This window comes from Typha angustifolia, chromosome 2 (genome assembly GCF_048772165.1).
Source record: "Typha angustifolia cultivar Huaian chromosome 2, ASM4877216v1, whole genome shotgun sequence".
Lineage (NCBI taxonomy): Eukaryota > Viridiplantae > Streptophyta > Magnoliopsida > Poales > Typhaceae > Typha > Typha angustifolia.
In genome coordinates, this window is record NC_133240.1 from 8,235,374 (window position 1) to 8,255,830 (window position 20,457).

At 36.7% G+C, this 20,457-nt stretch overlaps 4 protein-coding genes across 5 annotated transcripts; 2 read left to right on the plus strand and 2 right to left on the minus strand.

The window, feature by feature from the left end:
• Positions 1 to 2,390: 2,390 nt before the first annotated feature.
• LOC140772563 (receptor-like protein EIX1) lies at positions 2,391 to 5,627 on the minus strand. 2 transcript variants are annotated; one of them, XM_073114704.1, is made up of 2 exons: positions 2,997 to 5,627; positions 2,391 to 2,873 (listed from the first exon to the last, which is right to left on the minus strand). In XM_073114704.1, exons 1-2 carry the CDS (start codon positions 5,611 to 5,613, stop codon positions 2,536 to 2,538), a joined length of 2,955 nt encoding a protein of 984 aa, XP_072970805.1. In that variant the 5' UTR covers positions 5,614 to 5,627; the 3' UTR covers positions 2,391 to 2,535. The 2 variants fall into 2 exon arrangements, with proteins under 2 accessions (XP_072970805.1, XP_072970797.1); XM_073114696.1 differs by having other exon boundaries at positions 2,391 to 5,627.
• A 2,256-nt stretch (positions 5,628 to 7,883) lies between these two features.
• LOC140775765 (eukaryotic initiation factor 4A-III homolog A-like) lies at positions 7,884 to 12,301 on the plus strand. Its single transcript, XM_073119189.1, has 8 exons — positions 7,884 to 8,284; positions 8,992 to 9,232; positions 9,319 to 9,399; positions 9,694 to 9,801; positions 9,882 to 10,001; positions 10,893 to 11,060; positions 11,305 to 11,391; positions 11,833 to 12,301. Exons 1-8 carry the CDS (start codon positions 7,956 to 7,958, stop codon positions 11,944 to 11,946), a joined length of 1,248 nt encoding a protein of 415 aa, XP_072975290.1. The 5' UTR covers positions 7,884 to 7,955; the 3' UTR covers positions 11,947 to 12,301.
• Positions 12,302 to 12,667: 366 nt separating this feature from the next.
• LOC140773032 (pentatricopeptide repeat-containing protein At3g50420) lies at positions 12,668 to 15,396 on the minus strand. The gene has a single exon (XM_073115354.1). It carries the CDS (start codon positions 15,288 to 15,290, stop codon positions 13,131 to 13,133), a length of 2,160 nt encoding a protein of 719 aa, XP_072971455.1. The 5' UTR covers positions 15,291 to 15,396; the 3' UTR covers positions 12,668 to 13,130.
• Positions 15,397 to 16,641: 1,245 nt separating this feature from the next.
• LOC140771079 (peroxisome biogenesis protein 22-like) lies at positions 16,642 to 20,314 on the plus strand. The gene is made up of 8 exons (XM_073112464.1): positions 16,642 to 16,862; positions 16,962 to 17,165; positions 17,258 to 17,305; positions 17,777 to 17,833; positions 17,911 to 18,012; positions 18,724 to 18,789; positions 19,853 to 19,954; positions 20,044 to 20,314. Exons 1-8 carry the CDS (start codon positions 16,758 to 16,760, stop codon positions 20,140 to 20,142), a joined length of 783 nt encoding a protein of 260 aa, XP_072968565.1. The 5' UTR covers positions 16,642 to 16,757; the 3' UTR covers positions 20,143 to 20,314.
• Positions 20,315 to 20,457: the final 143 nt, after the last annotated feature.

The following is a 20,457-nucleotide window of genomic DNA, read 5'->3' on the forward strand; positions in this document are numbered from 1 at the left end:
TTTGAACAGTCGTGGGGCCATTTAAACTTTATGCTTTCCAAAGTTAAGCCGAGAGACTTGAAATTCCGGATGTTAGACATCATCAAATTTAAAGTCTACACTTGCTAAAGGTGCATAATTTAGATAATTATCAAATCATTATTATGAATTAAGTCATCTGGAGAATGCACGGAAGAAATCTGCATAGAAGAAAGAACGAAAGATAAAGCAGTTAATCATCCATTATACGATCGAACTACCCCCCACTTCTTCTAAGAAGTCGGTGAACGCGGCTTATCTCTTGCTGAATACCTAAAATCTTTCTGGCACACACACAGAAAACTTTTCATATTAAGATCAGATCCGACCCGTTAACTAATATACGCGATCCGCATTAGCTCATTAATTAAACCATACTTGGACCAAGCCTAGTAAACCATCCCATCTCTCAATCTGTTTAAATTTGTTTAAATCCGATCCGATCTGATTTAACTCATTTAACACTTCCATGATCATCTCTTTTTCTGGCCAATTTAGCTGGTATAGAAATGTTAATTTTGATAAGCTCGGTGTCGTATTAGCACCTCAAAAGCTCATTTAATTTAATAAAAGATGAGACTCGAAAGATGGATTGTCGCCCATCTTATCTGAGATCATTCCAACTTGATAATTTATTCGATGATGAGGTTAAAATTATTTAGCTGACAAAGTGCTCATATTTCTTTTAGGAATTTCGCCACAAAGATTATTTCTTGGAAGGTTCGTTGTCCCAAATAAATAATTGTAGTTAATTTGGTGTTGCTTCTTTTCCTCAGGGTTGACTTTTTTCTAAAAATGAGGAGTTATTCTTCCCTACCTTTCATATTTTTTAGGATAAAGAGAAATTTAATGGATGATATACTTAGTGAGGTTATAATAGGAATATTAAAAACTTAACTGCTATAGCCAGTTAAGAGGTGATTACTTAATTCTAAGTTATAATTTCATTTTAAAGAAATAGGATTTTTTTTTACATGTATATCCTCCTAAAATATTTTATTTGCATATATATACCTTTTTAAAGTTAATATTTATATGTATACCATTCTAAAAATATATTATTTGCATATATATATATATATACCCTTCTAAAGTTTATATTTATTTGTATACTCTTTTAAAAATCTCTTATTTACACACACATATATATACACTCCTCTAAACTACGATTTAATAAGTTTTTTATTGTAGGTAGACCCTTAAAAACATTTATTTACATATATATTTTTCTAAATTTCATATTTACATTATACCCTTCATGTTAATTTATTTTGACAATTCTAATAAATATAATATGATTTTATTACATCCCAGTCTAATATAATAAATACAATATGATACATAGAAAAAGACACGAAGTAGGGTGACATCCCTTTTAATACAAACTCCACATTTGACTGAAGTAGGCAACACCTCAATCAAAACAAAATATCAAATCAAAGGGATTAGAAAAGATAAATCAAATAAAGCATAGCTTAGGCAGGTTATAGATGTAAATATCTTAAGTAAGGCTGTGGTTCCGTTTGCATCGTCCCGAAGGGAGGGACATAATATCTAACAAGATGAGACTATTGGACAAAGTTAGCCACCAGTTAAATCTAAAAATGAAAATATGTGAACTTATGTAAAGGATGTCGGCCAGCAACCTGCCTGTTATCTGATTGTGAGAGAGATATAGAACGATATGGGTTACTCTACTGGCCTCTTATTTGTCGTATATGCCCCTTGGATTTAATTTTATTTTATTTAGCGTTTAAGAGGAGGTATGTTTTATATATTTGAATACAAAGAAGGGGTATTTTCGCAAAACTGTCCAATTCTTCCGGTGGTGCGGGAGAATGACAATCTCACCCGGAAACTTGAGCAAAACCGAATAGCAAACCAACCCACTATACTCCCCTCCAATTTTGACTCGGTTGGTGCACTCATAAGAAATAGGGTGGGAATTTAGAAACTATCTAATTGGGATCATCTTTAGCCTGCAATTTTTTACTCGCTTCGTCTTCAAGAGTAGCCCATTGAGCATGGCTTTGGAGGGCTTCGCAGATCGAGAGGGATTGAAATCATTGGAATGAGTCTTAGCCTACGTTGTCTCTCTTTTCTTATCATTCTTCTTAGTTACTATAGTGTAAATCTCAGGCAGGCTGGATTATATTTTTTTTTTCATGTTAATTTAAATTGAAATGGCATAATTTTCTAAAGTGGTTATTCTGTAATACTATTTATATAGTTTCATGGTTCCCAACATTGTTGCAAATCAATCGTAACTTACTCAAGAATCTCAATGGTAGAAATAAAACCATCAAGTCTAATTATAGAACTTGTAAATCACAAAATAGGAACTCAACAGTATGGCATAAGTATCTATTACATTTATTTAGAATGTAAGATAGTACCAACTAGTGACAAGGAAACAATATTACAAAAGCATATATTTTGATGATATATTTAACAAAATGAGACTTGAGGTACCCCAGTCTCATATCTAATATCTTACTCGTAGAAGAACGTAGTCTTTCATCCATATTTATTTTTCAACCTATTCATACTCACTGTCACTGTCACATATATGTTATCAAAGAAATTGTCAATCATCCGGAAATAAGCACAACTCCAAGTCCCATGGAACAACAAAACAGCGTACACACCCCAAAATCCCACAACAAATCCAACTCCCATTCCAAGATATGACCATATTATCCTCTCTAATCCGTTAGCATAGTTTGACGTACTAGTAGGAACTGCATTGTCTCCGAAGCAATTCTTGCTAGTTGGTGGCCCACAAAGATAAGCATTGCCAATATAGACGGATGGATCATTAAGTCTATCCAATTGACTCCCGGATGGAATCCTTCCTGACAAGTTGTTATAAGATAAATTTAGGTGATCCAAAAATGTTAATTTTGATAAGCTCTGAGGTATAGCACCTGAAAGCTTATTTGATGAAAGATCGAGAGATTCCAAAGATAACATGTCACCTATCTTTTCTGGGATCATTTCAACTAGATGATTTCCGGAGAAGTTTAAATTTCTCAACTCCCGAAGAGCTCCTATTTCTTCAGGAATTACCCCACTCAGATTATTCCCTGAAAGGTCCATTGTCGTGACTTGATTGAGGATTTTAGAATATGTATAAGTATTTCCTTTCATTACTAGAAGAAGACTAGCAATGTAGATGAGAGTATCAAAACCAAACTCCACAGAAAATCCATCATTATCGTTCAATACTGAATAGATCGTCATCCCAGTGAAATTACCAAAAGAGCGTGGTATTGACCCCGACAACTTATTATTTGAAAGATCTAAGACTTGGAGGAATGTAAGTTGTGCAAACTGTGGAGGAATGTTGCCATCAAACATATTTGAGCGAAGCTGAAGATATCTTAAATTCAACAGCTTTTCTCCTATCCATATCGGTATCTTTCTTGAGAAGTTATTGTTGCCAAGGTCTAGAAGAAATAAATTCTTGCAATGCTGCAACTCCGAGGGAAGCTCTCCGTAAAGGTTGTTACCATAGAGTTCTAAAGATTGGAGCAAAGTTAGCGAACCCATGGATGGTGGAATTTCTCCTGTGATATTATTGTTAGACAAGTCCATCATGTGTAACCTTGAACCCTGCAGCCAGCACCGTGGGAGTTCTCCTGACAAATGATTAGCTGATAAATCCAAGACCCACATATTTGTAAGTTCACAAATAGAAGATGGTATGCTGCCGCTGATCAAATTCTTTGAGAGCGACAAATAAATTATTGATGTTGGCAACAACTTTGGTAGAGGTCCGGATATAAAATTGTTGGAGAGATCCAACAAGTCGAATCCAACTTGTAATGGGGGTAATGAACCTTCCAAATTGTTAGATTTCAAATATGCTGGTAATTTGCCTGTAATGTTATTGTAAGAGAGATTTAGAATGTTTATAGGTAAACTCCATAACCAATGTGGCAAAGTGCTTGTGATGCTTGTGTTGTATAGATCCACTTCAATTATTTGTCTCTGCCATCTGAGCCATGCTGGAAATTGAGGTCCCACTCGACAGGAGCCTAAAGCAAGGGTGGTAAGTTGAAATGGAGGAATCCAGCTACGGCCCATCGATATTATTAGGGAATTGGAGGATAATTTCAAGCCATTCAATTTTGTCATGTTGGCAAAATGAGCTTCAGATACGACACCATGCAAAGAATTAGAAGAAAGATCCAACATATTTAGATTCTGAAGACTGCCAATCCCAAGCGGTACTGGCCCAACAAGGGAGTTATTACTGAGGTCAAGATATTTCAGATTCGTCATTTGCTGTAGCCAGTTTGATAAATTTCCTTGAAGATTGTTGCTTGACAAAATGATCTCCTCCATGTTGTTCCATTTGCAACCCAACATCTCCACCAACTCTCGAATATCTCCACCGTTGCCAAGATAACTCAAGTCTATACCTCTCAAGTTACATAGTTTTCCAATCGATCTTGGTAAAGGACCCTCCAAATTATTGTCTCCTAAGTTTAGGTAAGTAAGAGAAGTCAAGTTACCTATAGCATTAGGAATCTTCCCGTGAAATAGACACTCGTCAAGATTGAGATATGAGAGGTTGGTAAGATTCCATAACCAACTTGGTAAAGGACCCTCCAAATTATTGTATCCCAAGTCTAGGTAAGTGAGGGAAGTGAAGTTACCTAGAGCATTAGGAATCTTCCTGTGAAATCGACAGTCTTCAAGATTGAGATATGAGAGGTTGGTAAGATTCCACAACCAACTTGGGAAGGTAGTATTGAACTGCCAATTGTATGAAAGATCAAGAGTTGTGAGACCTGTGAAGTTTACATAGGACAAAGAGTTTGGGATACTAGGAACACTAGTATATGATAAAAGCAACACTTTTATGGATTGTAACCTGTTAATTATGTACAGCCAATCTATAGCATTTGTCAGGTTTATCCCTCCCAAATCAAGATACTCAAGAGAAGATAATTGGGAAACCCATTCAAGGCTGTCAGCATTAGGTATACTAGTGTCATTGAATGCCCAATTCAAACTAAGATACCGTAGACCAGAAAGATTCCCAAGATGAGGAGGTATTGTTCCGATGAAGACTGACCCAGAGAGATCAAGGGAGCGGAGTTTAGAGAGATTTCCAAGTTGACGAGGTATTCTACCCCCAAAATAAGAATATGATAGATTAAGATGCGTCAAGTTGTTGAAAGAAGCAATGAATTCAGGGATGCTGATGCCATAGAAATTGTTATTACTAAGATCAAGGCGAGTCAAATGATTTAAAGCAAGCAAAGATGGATTGATCTCACCGGACAGTGCATAATCGGTCCAGTTTATTTGCTGCGAATACGAATCATATGGGTTGGCAAGGTTGAGCTCCAAAATATTGCTGGTTGTGGTATTATCACACACGACTCCTCTCCATTTACAACAGTCTTGACCTTCATCCCAAGAAGATAAGCTGTGCCGGATGCCATCGGAGATGCTGGCTTTGAAGGTGAGGAGTGCCTCTCTTTCAACAGCAATACAAGCATATGCTGCCAAAATTTGGATTGCTATAATAGAGAGCATGAGAATGAGGGGAAGAAGAAGCAAGTGATGATGAGCCACCATTGTATGTGACTTCAGTATTCAGTTTCTGATGGTTTGAATAGTCCCAATTGCATTTTTTTATAGGCAGTGGAGTCTTGATCAAGTTCTTGACTTCCATAATAATGAAGGCCAAATTATAGAAATCGACATAGACATAGCTCTCTTGATTAGTAGTTATATGTCCAATGTGTAAGAAACTCTTCCTAACATAGAAAAATTATCCTATCCTTTGACACTAACACAACTTCTAGAGGGCTTCCCGATAAATTCTAGTATTTATATAGTGATGTTTGAAAGCTCAAAAATTAAACCTTGACTAGTGAAGCCTACTTGGTTAACCCACTATTATCCTATTGTCTTGATCGATCCTGAACATATATTTGATCACCTCACATGATTAAACTAAGTGCAATCATAACATCGGATGTACGCCAAAGAAAGGATTATGAATGCGTCCGAAATTGAATACAAAATTTTTTTATTGAACTAGAGTGAGTGTAATAATAACCATAAAATGTTAGTCATGCATTGACGTCCAAAATTAAATACATAGAAGTCCCTTAGAATTAGAGTTAGTGTAACCATGACCGCAGGATGTTAGTCATGCGCTAGTGTCTAAAGTTAAATACACAAAAGTCTGGTAGAATTAGAGTGAGTGCAACTATGGCCATAGGATGCTAGTCTTGCACTAACATCTGAAAGTTAAATACATAGAAGTCTCCTAGAATTAAATTAAGTGCAATCATGACCATAGAATGTTAGTCATGCGCAGGCGTGCCTAGACCGCCAGGACTTATAGTTCAAATCCCTGCACCTATGGGTGAAGATGCACACTTTTCGTAAACTAGGTGTCGACCTTTCCCTGAGTGTTGATTATTCTTGAAAACGAGAGGGAGAAAGTCTCGAATGGACATGGCATTTGATTTTCCAAAAAATCGACAAAAGAACTTGGAATTCTGGGCGTTAACCATCATCAAATGTTGCTGTAGATTGATAGTAAAATTAAGTCTGGTCCTTATATTTAAAGTCTACACGTGTGAAAGCTGAATAATTTAGATAATTTTTAAATAATTATTATGAAATAAGTCACTTGGAGCGAAGAAGAGGAGAGTGCAGAAAAAAAAAAAAATGGGCATAGAAGAACGAACGAAAAACGGTGGCGGAACTCCTCGTAGCACCGACTATACAGATTGAACTCCTCCCTTCTATTTAAGAACTCGGTGAAGGTGGCTTGACGATTGCCGACACCGGAATACTAAGATAAGAAAACGAAGAAATTTTATAAATCAAACCCTCTTTTTTTTCATATTTTTTAGGTGTCTTTGCACTTTTGATAATTTGACCCTCATTTTTTAAACTTTTATATAATACTTAGTGTTAATTTAATCTAACTATTACCGAATAGAAGAGTATCAGTAAGAAAATATTCCATTAAAAATATACTTAGTAATTTAGAAAATACTAGATTACTATTTAGGAAAGAGGATTTAGTTTGTAGAATGGGATTTTAATTTTGTGAGGTAAGATTTATTTTTGGAGAGAAAAAAAAGATTTAATAAGATAAGATTTAGTTTTGGAAAATATGATTTGGAGGGTACGGTTTAGCTTTGGAGAAAAAAATTTAGATTTAGTGAGGTAAAATTTAGTTTGAGGAAGATGATTAGATTTAGTAAGATAGGTTTTAGTTTTCGAGAATATAATCTCAATTTAACTATCAAAACTATTTAAGAGTATTTTAGTAATTCATTAGTAGAGTTATATAAAATATACAGCAAGATTAATGTCAGCTAGTCAAAAAAAAATCAGGTTATATAAAAATTACAGTAAAAAAGGTCAAATTATAAAATCCTGTGCTAATCAGAAAATTGGGAAATACAGGGTGTTATCTGTAAAATTCTATATAAAAAGGGATAAAATTAGAATTTAAGTATTTTCTTATTATTTATTTTTATAATTATTTTCTTAGGGCTATCAAGTTCTACCAATTTATTTTTTTAAAAAAAATAAATAGCTAAGAGAGAAATAAAATATGACTAATTTATTTTTACAATTTAGAAAAGTAATCGATACTTTTGATTAATTTTATTTGTGATTACTTATTCTCAGAAAGAAATTAATACTTCTTGTTGAGTTACATACCGTCGCACAATACAATCACTGAGTCACATCTCTCAAGGCTCAGGCCTGATTGTCTCATAAACTTTTTTTATTAGGCCCAGATCCGACCCGTTAACTACTGGACCCGATCCTCATTAGCACATTAATGATTAAACCTTACATCGACGAAACCTCTAAAACCATCTTCTCTCTCTTCTCCATTCTAGGGTTTCGTTTCTCTCTCAAGCTCCAAACCCCTTGCATCCATGGCGGCAGCGGCGACGGCGACTGCGATGGCAGCGCCTCCTCGAGCTCGGCAACAGCAGGGGCGCGGAGGCGTGGATGACGAGGCCCTGGTCTTCGAGACGACCCCTGGGGTGGAGGTGATCACGAGCTTCGACCAGATGGGGATACGCGATGATCTCCTACGGGGGATCTATGCCTACGGGTTTGAGAAGCCCTCCGCGATCCAGCAGAGGGCCGTCATCCCCATCATCCAAGGCCGCGACGTGATTGCCCAAGCCCAGTCCGGGACAGGGAAGACCTCCATGATCGCGCTCTCCGTTTGCCAAATGGTTGACACTTCCAGCCGAGAGTACGATTCCTTTCTTATTTTGGCTCTTATACTAACGCATTTTGATTAATTTTGATAGTTTTAGCATTTTTTTTTTAAAAATTTTGTATTCTCGAAGGCGATAGTTCGTGTAAATCCTAGTTATTTGTGTAAATGAGAATGATTGGTATAAACCCTAGAATTCGTTCATGATTTTGATGTTTATTATAAAACCCTAAAGGATCAGTTAGGGTTTCTCTATTCACCCTAAATGAGAATGATTGGTAGAAACCCTAGAATTCGTTCATGATTTTGATGTTTGATATAAAACCTTAAAGGATCAGTTAGGGTTTCTCTATTCACCCTAAATGAGAATGATTGGTATAAACCCTAGAATTCGTTCATGATTTTGATGTTTGATATAAAACCCTGAAGGATCAGTTAGGGTTTCTCTATTCACATCTCTGGTTTATTTGAAGTTTGTTGTTTTTTTCCTCCTCATAGCCAGCTGAGATTCTTGGCAGCAATTTTAGTGTAAACCACGTTTTTTTCCCTGTAGAGTGTGATAAAAGCCCAATGTGAAAGAAATTCTATAGTTGGTTCTTGATTGTGAACATTTTGACTCCATCAGTTCTCTATCTGCTGACTCCTTTTTCATTTCCTTGTTATACATTCCATTTTCAACTTTGGAAGAAAGTAAACATAGGCCGTTCAGAGCTGCCATTTACTTATTTTTTCTTTTCCACCAGGGTCCAGGCATTGATTCTATCACCCACTAGAGAGCTTGCTGCACAAACTGAAAAAGTGATATTGGCTATAGGTGATTTCATAAATGTACAAGTGCACGCATGTATCGGTGGGAAGAGTATAGGTGAGGATATCAGGAAACTAGAATATGGAGTTCACGTTGTCTCAGGAACACCAGGCAGAGTCTGTGATATGATCAAAAGAAGAACCTTACGTACAAGAGCTTTAAAGCTTCTAATCCTTGTTAGTCTGCTATCATTTTTTTCCCTCTCACTGATGATCAACATCTTTCTAAATCTGCTGGGACTAATTTTATGATATTGGAATAGGATGAATCTGATGAGATGTTGAGCAGAGGCTTTAAGGATCAGATTTATGATGTGTACAGATATCTCCCCCCAGATCTTCAGGTATGACTGGGAGATAAAAAATTTCATGTCCTCGCACTGCTCTGTTTTATTCTTTCTACTTTGTGCATATGTTCGATGTGGCTTGTACATTTTACTATTCTAGCTTCTCTAAGCTCATTATTCCCCGAAAGAATCAAATTGCCTTTGATGTTGTATACGTATTATCTGATTAGTTTATTTATGTTTATAAAACGTAACATATGTAAATATATCAGATCTGTAAAATATAGATGAATCATGATGTACTTGCTTTTGTAGTCTCATGTGTTAATAATTTGTACATATTTTTTGTAGGTTGTTTTAATATCTGCAACCCTTCCCCATGAAATACTGGAGATGACAGGCAAATTTATGACAGATCCTGTTAGGATACTTGTAAAGCGTGATGAATTGACACTAGAGGTAAATTTTTTTTTAGCAACAATTCTTAGGTCTAATGTTCTTGGTATAGGCTTCTACAATGTTTTGTTTTGTATATGCAGGGCATCAAACAATTCTTTGTTGCTGTTGAGAGGGAAGAGTGGAAGTTTGATACATTGTGTGATCTGTATGACACCCTCACTATCACGCAAGCTGTTATTTTCTGCAACACCAAGAGAAAGGTAATGCCATAGCAGCAATTGAACTAGTTACTTTCTGATTTGTTTTGTAAGTTTTGAATATAATTGCCAAAATTTGTGGAACTTACTTGACATACAAATTTGAAGAAATATTTACAAATAATTTTGATTGTAACAGAATGGGATGCTGCTTTTGAATCAATATGATATTCTCTTTTCAGTTGTTTCTTGTTTTTTAATTGGCAACACTAATTTGACATCCAAAAGGTAACCAACATGTGGAGCTTGTTCGTAGTTCTCTTTATAGAAGAAGAGACTAATGCATCTCAGCAATGTGAACCACATATAACAGGGTAAACAGGAGTCCCTATTGGGGCTATAAGAGGAAGTATTTGTCCTGTCTTTGGATGATATATCTTCTTGTTGTAGCAAATCGTCACCTTTTGTTGCAATTTGCAGGATTATTATCTCCGATGAACTCCGGCTTTTCTCTTGCTATACAAATGTAATTGTACATGTATAACCTAAAGAGATTGTCATCATATAGGAGATCCTATTCTCTTTCCTCCATCAGTGAGTTCAAATGTGATATGTCTGTATAAGTTATTCTCGAGACATATCCCTTTAAATGTCAAACAGGACCCTGCTTTCTCTCTCCACTAGGAACTAAACCAATTGACTGGAACTTGAAAACAATTGTCAATCCAAATGCTCCTCTCTGAGTATGACCCTTTTTCTTGGTCAACAAAATAAATTATTCTAAACTAGAATATAAGAAGATTATGTCTCTTAGTAACTAATGACCAGTATTATGTTCTTTAGTTGAAGGGATGATATATGAAGTTAATCTGTTGTCAAATTCTTTCTTACAGTGATGTAATCAGATAAAGATGGTCTTACAATGTAATAGATCATCTTTTGGTCTTTTGGCAGGTCGATTGGCTGACTGAGAAAATGCGCAGTAATAACTTTACAGTCTCTTCAATGCATGGAGACATGCCTCAGAAGGAAAGGGATGCAATAATGGCAGAGTTCAGGTCAGGAGCAACACGTGTTTTGATTACAACAGATGTGTGGGCTCGAGGGCTTGATGTTCAACAGGCAAGTTACATTGAACTCTTGTTGGTAGGCATATTGGCATGAATATGCTTTTAGTTAGTTTTTTAACTTGCAAATTTTGTGCTAATCTGATACATCCAGCTCCTCGGTGAATGTTTGCAGTAAATACCCTTTTGTGGCTGTCCTAAGATAGTGTTGCTGTCTATGATTGTTTGTATCTATCTTACATTTATAATGAGTTGCCTTTACAACAGATTTGACCATGTATTTTATTTCCATTTTGCAGGTTTCTCTTGTGATAAATTATGATCTTCCAAACAATCGAGAACTTTATATACATAGAATTGGTCGCTCAGGACGTTTTGGGCGTAAGGTATTAATTTATGGTTATCTGACTAGGAATCTGATATTAATTCTGTTTGAAATTATTTGGTCCAACTCACCGTGAGGTGTCTATATTAGTGATCTGTATTCTGCATTAGAACTATTTGTATTTTTTATGCTATTCCTGCTTCCCATCCATGGAGTTCTCCAAAAAAGTATTCTGTTGGCAATTGCAATCACTCCTAGAATATTCGTTCTTTTTTCTGATTGAAGCTGATGTGATCACCTTCACTGTCCTTAATTGAAGATATAGGAAAATTGTTAGCTCCTGGTTTCTGTTTAGGTTGAGCACTTAGGCACTTGAATATCCTTTCCTCAATGTTTATCCTGCCTTTTTTTTTTCCTTGCTGCATATTAGACATTTAAGCTCTTCTCCACAAATTGGATGTTGCTTGAATTAGTTTTGAACTTGTCATCTGGGATTTTGCAGGGTGTAGCCATAAACTTTGTGCGCAAGGATGACATCAGGATACTAAGAGATATTGAGCAGTATTACAGTACTCAAATTGATGAAATGCCCATGAATGTTGCTGACCTTATCTGAAAGTTCAGCTGGGTTAAAGGCAATTTGCTGCAGAAGCAGACCATGTTGAAGAGAAAAGTTACTCTGGGGTATATTCCATCTCATGTCATTCGAGTGGTGTGTTCTGTCGTGTGAAGGTCTTCTGACTTCTGATGACTGATGATGATGTCGAGTCTGGTGTGCTTTTTACTGTAAAGTATTGCTTGCTAATTGTTGGTGAACAGAGAGTAGCTAGAATTTTGAGTTCGTTCGTTGCAAAGTAACTGTGGAATTGTTGATCTTTGTAAAAGTTGCTATTAATTTAAGCACAATACCATGATTCTCTTTGTAGACAAAAATAGTTTCAGTATATTGTATGCAGCAGCGTTGGGATGCATCCAGATGTCTTGCTCACTATTCATGGGTCACTGTTTTCCTTTCATTTGATATCTGAAATTTAACTAGTTAGGAAGACCCTGTTCATGACAAACAGGAGAGATGAGAAGTAGATGTTATATGAATCATGTCTGGAAAGATCTAGATGTAATGAAATTATGATATTTTTATGGGTTATAACCTTGTGTGTTAGGGTTTTAATAGTTTTCGTATAAGATGTTTTATCTTTGAATTTAATTACCCTATAAAACTTAGAAAACACACTGTTCATTAAATGAGATTTTGGATGTCATAATGCAAAGAAACTAATAAATAATAAGAAATGTAATGTCAACACACCGAAGGAATAGTTCTTCATAACTGAACATATTTTTTTCATAAATTCTGGTTACAATTTGTTGTTAAAGAAAATCCATCTGACTTGTTGCAGGTACCAGTAAATCATGGACCAAGAATTTCAAAATAAAATAAAAGAGTGGAGACACTAATGACTAATTGGATCACATCTCTAACAATGAATCTTGTCAAAAAGAAAGTCCAAAGAAAAGATTCCTGCCTTTCAATCTGTGCACATTACAGCTCTCTACAGTGTCAGAACCTCCCCGAATAATCTTCCTGTATAAATTAGCGAATAAAAAATATGTGCTGATAGGGAAGGTAGAGGAGTATTGTCGATTGTTTTTGAAGTATCACCAAAGGTAATTCTTTATACCGAGCTTCAACTATGAGAACCACATCCGGTCTGAGTGTTCTGCAGGCAAAGGCAAACTCTTGCAATCTAAGCCTGGCAACGCCTCGATGAGATCTAATTTCACGTCCGTTGTAGCAACTTAGAGGCCACATAGCAACTCAGGTTCAGTTGTTTTTGATAATTTCAAGTTTCCCTGAAGTCTAAGCAACTCATTTCGGCAATCCTCTATATGTATGTGATATTCATCATTCGCAGAAAATACGTGCACCGAATTTTTTATTTCGATCCAACTTAATCCTGGTTCCTTTTCAACCATCAATCCTCTGATCCATTTCCTCATTTCAGCAACACAGTCCCATCTTCCAACAGAAGCATAAAGATTTGATAGCAATATATAAGTTGAACTATCTTCTGGGTCCAGTTTTAGGATCTGTTCTGCTGCATGGACACCCAGGGGTGCATCTTTAAACGTAACACAAGAGCTAAGCAGAATTCTCCATAATTCAGGGGAATTGTTGGCAAAGGATGACCTGATAATCAACTCCTCGGCTTCCTGCAGCAGTCCTGCTCTACTTAACAAACTTACCATGCAAGTGTAGTGCTTAAACCCTGGCATAATACCATCAGTCAAAATACAAAACCAATAAAACCTTCCTCTCTCAACTAGTCCGCAGTGGCTACACGCAGAAAGAAGTGAGACATAAGTGACACGATCAGGCTGTAGCCCTTGACTGACCATCTCGCTGAACAGCTTAAAAGCCTCTTCGGTGTTACCATGATTGCCATAACCTCCAATCATTGAATTCCAACACTTCAAATCAGGCTTTTCTATCCTAGAAAACACTGAATGAGCTCCTTCAAGGTAACCATTTTTAGCATACATGTCAATTAGACTCCCAGACACACACATGTTCTCTTCATATCCTGCTTTCACCACCTGACCATGGAGCATCTCGCCTTGTTTCAGCACTGCAAGATCAGCTGATGAATTCAAAGCACTGCTGAGTGAGAAGCTGTCAACTTGATGCCCCTCCTCTTGCATGGTGTGGAAGTAACTCATGGCCAGTTCACCCTCGCCCAAAGTTGAATGACCAACAACCATTTCAGTCCAGATAATGGCATCTTTCTCGGGTAAGAAATTAAATACCATCCGAGAAGAATCTGGTTCGCCATTCATAAAGTACATATTTATCAATGTATTCCCTACATATATGTTAGACTCAATCCCTACCCTAATCACCAGGGAATGAAGAGGTTTCCCATAGTACATGGCGGGTAATGTAGCAGTAGCAGAAACTACAGCAGCAAATGTATACTCATCTGGGTCTAGCCCTCCAGATTGATTTATATTTCTTAATTGAATAAAGGCATTCATTGCCTTCTCTCCACAACCAATACCAGAATAACCAGCTATCACTGAATTCCACGAGACCAAGTCCGGCATCTCGATCCTCTCAAAAACACACAGCGCTGTGCCCAGATCCCCACAGCTGGAATACATATCAAGCAGCGCATTTTGCAGAGGCACATCAGGCTCCAATTCAGATTTAACAATCCGAGAATGGATAATTCGCCCTTTATTCAAATCGTCCATTCTCCCACAGCCGCTCAGAACTATCGAAAATGTGCTCTGTGTTGGAACCAAACCCTCCATTATCATCTGTCCAAACTGCTCCAAACCTCTTGCTACACTTCCATTCCTCACACTGCAGTGAATTATAGTATTCCAAGAAATAACATCTCTCTCACCCATCTCACTAAACACAAGGTTAGCAGCATCCACACTCCCACACTCTGCATACATCCCAACCAATGCTGTTTTGACACAAATACTATTTAGAAAACCCAACCTTACGACTTGTGTCTGGACGGCAGCTCCAATCCGTGCATCCCGGAGCGATGTCGAAGCCCGAACAAGACTAGAAAAGGTAGACGCATTCGGGCGCAAACCAACATGACCCATGTGGCAAAAAATCCTTAACGCATAAGCGGCATGATGGAAATCTCTCGAATACGCGGCGATCATGGCGTTGTAGGAGATGAGATTCCTCGTGGGCATTTTGTCGAACAGCTTCCGGGCGTCCGCTAGAGAGCCGCATTTGAAGTACAGGGAGAGGAGGTTGTTGTAAAGGAAAGGGGAGATGGAAGGAGGAGTGGAGATTAAGATCAAGGCGTGGAGTTGGCGAGCTTTGAGGAGGGTGTTGTGAGGAGAAGTGGAGCGGTGGAGGAGGGAGGAGGCTACTATGGATAAGGGGAGCTCGTAGTTGTGATAGAGGAGACGAGAGGTTGGCGAAGACATGAGGAAGGAGAAGGCGGGAGTTCTGCATTACGAGGAGGAGGAGGAGGAGGAGGAGAATTTCAAACTATTTTAACGGTAAGGAGGAGAGACGTATAGAAGCCGCGCATGTCCGTGTTCCCTGTTCATAGTATTACATGTTTATACGGTGGAAGGGTAAATTTCAGTTTACCTCCTATTGTTTGGCAAATTTAAACGTTTAACCCTTTCATATTTTACACCTAAGTTAACTACTTAGGTGTAAAAAATTTAACTATCCCCGTAGTAATATAGTCTGATTTGAGAATAATAGAAGTACTAGTAACTTTCTAATGGCAGAAAATATTGGCACTAATAAATATATTAGTTATAGCATTTCTCATTTATATTATTAGTTTTAAATAAAATAATTAACTATTATAACTTGGTGTGAACCATAGGAACGATAAATTCTTAAATCTGATATACAAAAATAAAAAATCTGGCCAAACCATATAAATAAATTATAATTTATTTATGCTGAAAAATATAAACAATAGGCTAATTATATAATAAATATATCCTAATATATATGTTAGATATACGAGTTAATTCTCTTAGAAAACTAAGTAATAAATCAATAGCCAAAGAAAGTGGGCACGCACAATCTATTTTAATTATTTTCATAAAATTCACTTTTTAATATATATATATATATATATTATGTTTTTATTATCATTTATGCTCTACCTTAGTATGCATAATGGAGAGTTATTGTAGGTTCGATTGCCCCTATACTTTTGACGATTGTTAACTGCATTAGCTTGAACGTTGGGTCTTTGGAGGAAATGAGTCCTTTTATTCCTCCTCCTTTGTGATTTATAACTTTATAAATTCTCCCCCTACTCACGCCCATTATTTCTTTAAAAAAATTATTAATTAAAGTATTGCACGTTATTAAAAATATCTCTATAATATTAAGTTAGCTAATGTTAGGTTAATATTTAATCAGGTGTTTTAAGTAATAAAAACAAAAGACAGAGATCAGAGAGTGAAGATCTAAGATAAGTGTTGTTTGTATATTTCCCAAATAAATATTTCTTCGGTTTACTAATAGTTTGAAAGGAATATAATGTAAAGAAGAGTAAGAGTTATTATTATTATTATTATTATTATTATTTACTGTTAGTTAATTTTTGAGAATAAATAATATAAAGTTTAAAATGTATACATATAAATAACAAAGTTTGAGGAGTATACAAGCAAATAAATAAGTTGACCAACTTTTAACTGCGCGAGCGAACGAGAGAGTACCATTGCATTTCTAATTCAACTAACCTAAGTCAAATCGATTATTCTTGCTTTACCTTTGCTTCCAGTTTGAAATCAACTTTAATTTCACAGTATAAATTTGTATTAATTCTTCGCGTCTCTTTCCCTTCTTCCCCCAAACCCAAGGGTCTTCTTCTCGCCCCCCTCGGCCCTTCCCGGCGACCATCACCACCATCGCCGATGTCCGATCGCGTCGCGGATCACGTGACCTCCCTCGTGAGGCGTCTCGCTCGCCATCTCAACCGCAAGCTCTCCGATGTTCTCACCCTCCTCTTCAACCACAAGGTGACCTCCTTTTCCTTCTCCTCATCCTCCTCCTCATCCTCCTCCTCTTGCAGACCCTAACCCTAATCCTTTTTCTTGCTTCGTATCGACGAATCCTAGAGTGCCGGCTCGCTCGGCGCCGTCGCTGGCTTCGCCATCGCGGTTGTCTTCGTCTGGAGATTCTTGAGATCACCGCCTGCGAGGCAGAGAAGGAACCCGCCGAAGCGGAGGGCGCCTATCCAAGCGGCGGATGGAGGCGGATTTGGGGCGGTTCAGATGCTGAAAGAGTCCGATGCCGGTGGGGCGATCGATTCACCGCCGCAGGTAAAGGTGGATTGGTGGTTCTTTTTGATGAATTTGGAGATCTGTGTTAGTTGATGCTGACAAATTTCGATTTTTGGTTGGTATTTTTGTAGCTCACAGTTCGGCAAATTGTGAGGAAGAAATTGGCTGGGTGCAGGAAGGTAATTAGGTTTATCCGGTATTTTTTTTCTGCGTTTTTTGTTGAAATTTGCAATCAAAGATGCTTAGTATGCATATTAGCATTCTAAATGTCCTCGGTAAGTTTAGATGATAATTCGATTAGCATAGTGTGATCATGGGCAACTTTTTTTTTTTGGCTGGCATTTCTTCATGTGGCCATGACGAGAAGTTATACTAAATATTGAAACTGAGGGAGCCACCAAGTTATTTCAATTTCTTATGTGCTTTGATTGGCACATACGTTGTGCAACTATTGATTTCTTAGATATCACAAACTGAGAAACTATTCTGTTTTTAAATTAGGGTAGACTTGACATGATGACTTGGATAAATTTGAATTTCTTTTTGTCCATGTGTAATGGTGCTGCTGCTATAAATTTTAGTATCTTTAAGTTGCTTACTGAGCCAAATATTCGACCTCTTATCTTATTTGTTTTAATATGTCTGCGCAGATGACATGCCAGCTGCTTGGTGTGATTCTGGAGGAGAAAAGTGCTGAGGAGCTTCAGGTTTATTTGAATGCGTCCTAGTGATTTACTGATAATCCTTATATTGGTTGGCTAAATTGGCTACATGTTTTCTGCAGAAACATGCGACAGTTAGGCTTTCAGTTGTGGAATTACTTCTTGAGATAGCAAAACATTGTGATCTGTATTTGATGGAAACAATTCTAGATGATGAGAGTGAGGTGTGAATTATTATTACTTTTCTAGTTCATCCATTTGAATCATGTATGTGTTCTGGCTCACGCAGGCTGTGACAAAACATTTTCATTTTACATGTTGGCACCTACTGCGCTGCACATATTTCTATGTTTATTTACAAGATATTGTCTATAAAAACTAGGTCTTCAAAATAATAATATCATCTATTTCAATTTCTGCTTTGCTAATCAAGCTTTTAGTCAGGTCATGGCCTTTGTCAGCATCATTTAATATAAGTTCAATAAGTAGCTTTCTTTTGAACAATCTGTTGAATGCATCACAGCCAGTACCATTTATAGCGAGGATTAGAAGCAAGTGATGTAAAGTTAATGATTCTCAGCTTGCCAAATATATGGCAAAGCACTTGATTAGCCTATACTGGGTCAGATTATGAAGCTACTAGATATGAATCTCAAGATTCAATAAACGTCTTTCATTGTCCTCTTCTTACCTATTAGAAGTCATCAGGTTACTGACTAATAATAAGGGCTCCTGGTGCAATTGGCATGACACAATTTATTTTAGTTGTCTTACTGAAGTCACTCCAGAATTGCATTTTACTGCTAATATAGTCATAAGGAGATGATATGAGAATGGTCAAACGTCAATGATCAAATATGATCAATTGTTTTCGTTTCTTCATTTCTTTAATTTGCTTGTTCTATAATGTAACTTTAAGAGATCAATGGTTGCAGGAAAGAGTTATCTTAGCCTTGGAGAGCGCTGGACTTTTTCAGACTGGTGGCTTGATGAAGGAGAAGGTACATGGAATCACTGAGATTCATCTATGTTGCATTACCTACACTATGTCATCCTCCCTCATGAACTGTTTTCTCATTAATTTTGGGTGCTTAAGATGAAATACTAGCGATTTGATGCCGGAAAAAATTTAGCAAGTCCGAATAAAGAGGTACTAGGGATTTGATAAAATGATAGCTGAACCTTTCAGTAGCCTCTTTTAGGGCTTTGTCATTGGGATTTGGAGGGTGTTTCTCTTTAACTTTGTTCATTGTGAAGGCAGTGTTGGTCATGGAATCTGATTATGTGGGAGTAATGCTTGCATAGAATGCTAGAGAGCAGCAACAGTTGGGGGTTCTTATAGTGTCAAAAGGTTCCAAGTATTATTTATGGGGTTAAAAACCAATTTTGGTAGATCTCTGATAGAGAAGATCACTAACAAGGACTTCTTATTGAGACCGCTGATGAATTCTCATTAAATTTTGGACTGGCCTGATGGGAAAACATTCGATGTCAAGACTAGTATTATAACCATTTGATTAGAGGTTTGCTTGATTGAAAGAGGTCATATAATAGCTGATCAGACTTTGATCAATTATAAGTGTATCTAAGAAGACGATTTAGAGAATGTAACACATTTGGCTGATGAGGGGTTTATAAACCTTTGTTGAAGAATGTAAAAGAAAATGATGATACAGAAGAAGGTTGAGGATAGAAATCAATTTGAATTCTGGAAATTAAACTGGTTAATCATAATTACTTGTAAAAATTAGTGCATTTATTCTTCTTTTAACTAAGATGCAAAAATACAGATGGCATGGTTTGAAATTTCAGATACATGTGGCAACGACATGGGTTCATGTCATTTGGAAATGACCCATAACTTGAACCCCGCTATTTGTAATTGAGTTACAATGTGAAGAGAACACTGTTTATTTTCCGATTCATTTGTATTTTGTAAACAAGTAAAACTGAAAAAAAATACCCCAATCAGTATTTCAATGTGATCATGCAGAAGCTTTCATTCAGCAGTTTTATCTATTGTAATTTCTTCATTGGACTTCAAATAGTATCAACATTCTCCAGGTTCTCTTCTGTAGCACTGTAAGTGGGCGAACCTCTTTTGTTCGACAGTTGGAAGCGGACTGGCACATCGATTCTGATATTGAAATAATCTCTCAACTATCTGTATGTTATTTCCCATCTTTATCTACTTTTCAATCACTTTTTTTCACTCTTGCTAACTGATATTTTATTGGATATTTCTTCTCGATCAGCGATTCATTAGAAACCAACTATACATTTCTCCAATGGAACCTGGTCAAATTGCACCAAATGTTTTCACCTCTTCAAGCTTGGAGCAGTACTTCTCTTGACGTTGATGAAATGCGAGAAGCCACTTCAGTGCCCCTGCAATGGCGTGATCCTTCAAATTACGCCAGTTCTTTTGACTCCATTTTTTTTTTCCATATATGTATAAATTAAGGTGATCGTTGATACAAGATATGATCAATCTATATAATGCAGTCATAATTCCAGTTTATTTGATTTTTATCCCTCCATGCTCATTATTTAAGTTCTGTGGTAGTGTTATGGGAAAATTTTCTTCAATTCCATGCTTACATAGCTTAAATAATAGATGGACATATTTAGATATTTGAAAAAAAAACATTATAAAAGCTCTTGGCCAT

Coding starts and splice junctions, on each gene's coding strand:
- LOC140771079 (XM_073112464.1), top strand. CDS start 16,758: ATGTCCGATCGCGTCGCGGATCACGTGACCTCCCTCGTGAGGCGTCTC. Junction 16,863..16,961: donor CCCTCCTCTTCAACCACAAG/GTGACCTCCTTT, acceptor GACGAATCCTAG/AGTGCCGGCTCGCTCGGCGC. Junction 17,306..17,776: donor AATTGGCTGGGTGCAGGAAG/GTAATTAGGTTT, acceptor ATGTCTGCGCAG/ATGACATGCCAGCTGCTTGG.
- LOC140775765 (XM_073119189.1), top strand. CDS start 7,956: ATGGCGGCAGCGGCGACGGCGACTGCGATGGCAGCGCCTCCTCGAGCT. Junction 8,285..8,991: donor GTTGACACTTCCAGCCGAGA/GTACGATTCCTT, acceptor CTTTTCCACCAG/GGTCCAGGCATTGATTCTAT. Junction 11,061..11,304: donor GAGGGCTTGATGTTCAACAG/GCAAGTTACATT, acceptor TCCATTTTGCAG/GTTTCTCTTGTGATAAATTA.
- LOC140773032 (XM_073115354.1), bottom strand. CDS start 15,290: ATGTCTTCGCCAACCTCTCGTCTCCTCTATCACAACTACGAGCTCCCC.
- LOC140772563 (XM_073114696.1), bottom strand. CDS start 5,613: ATGGTGGCTCATCATCACTTGCTTCTTCTTCCCCTCATTCTCATGCTC.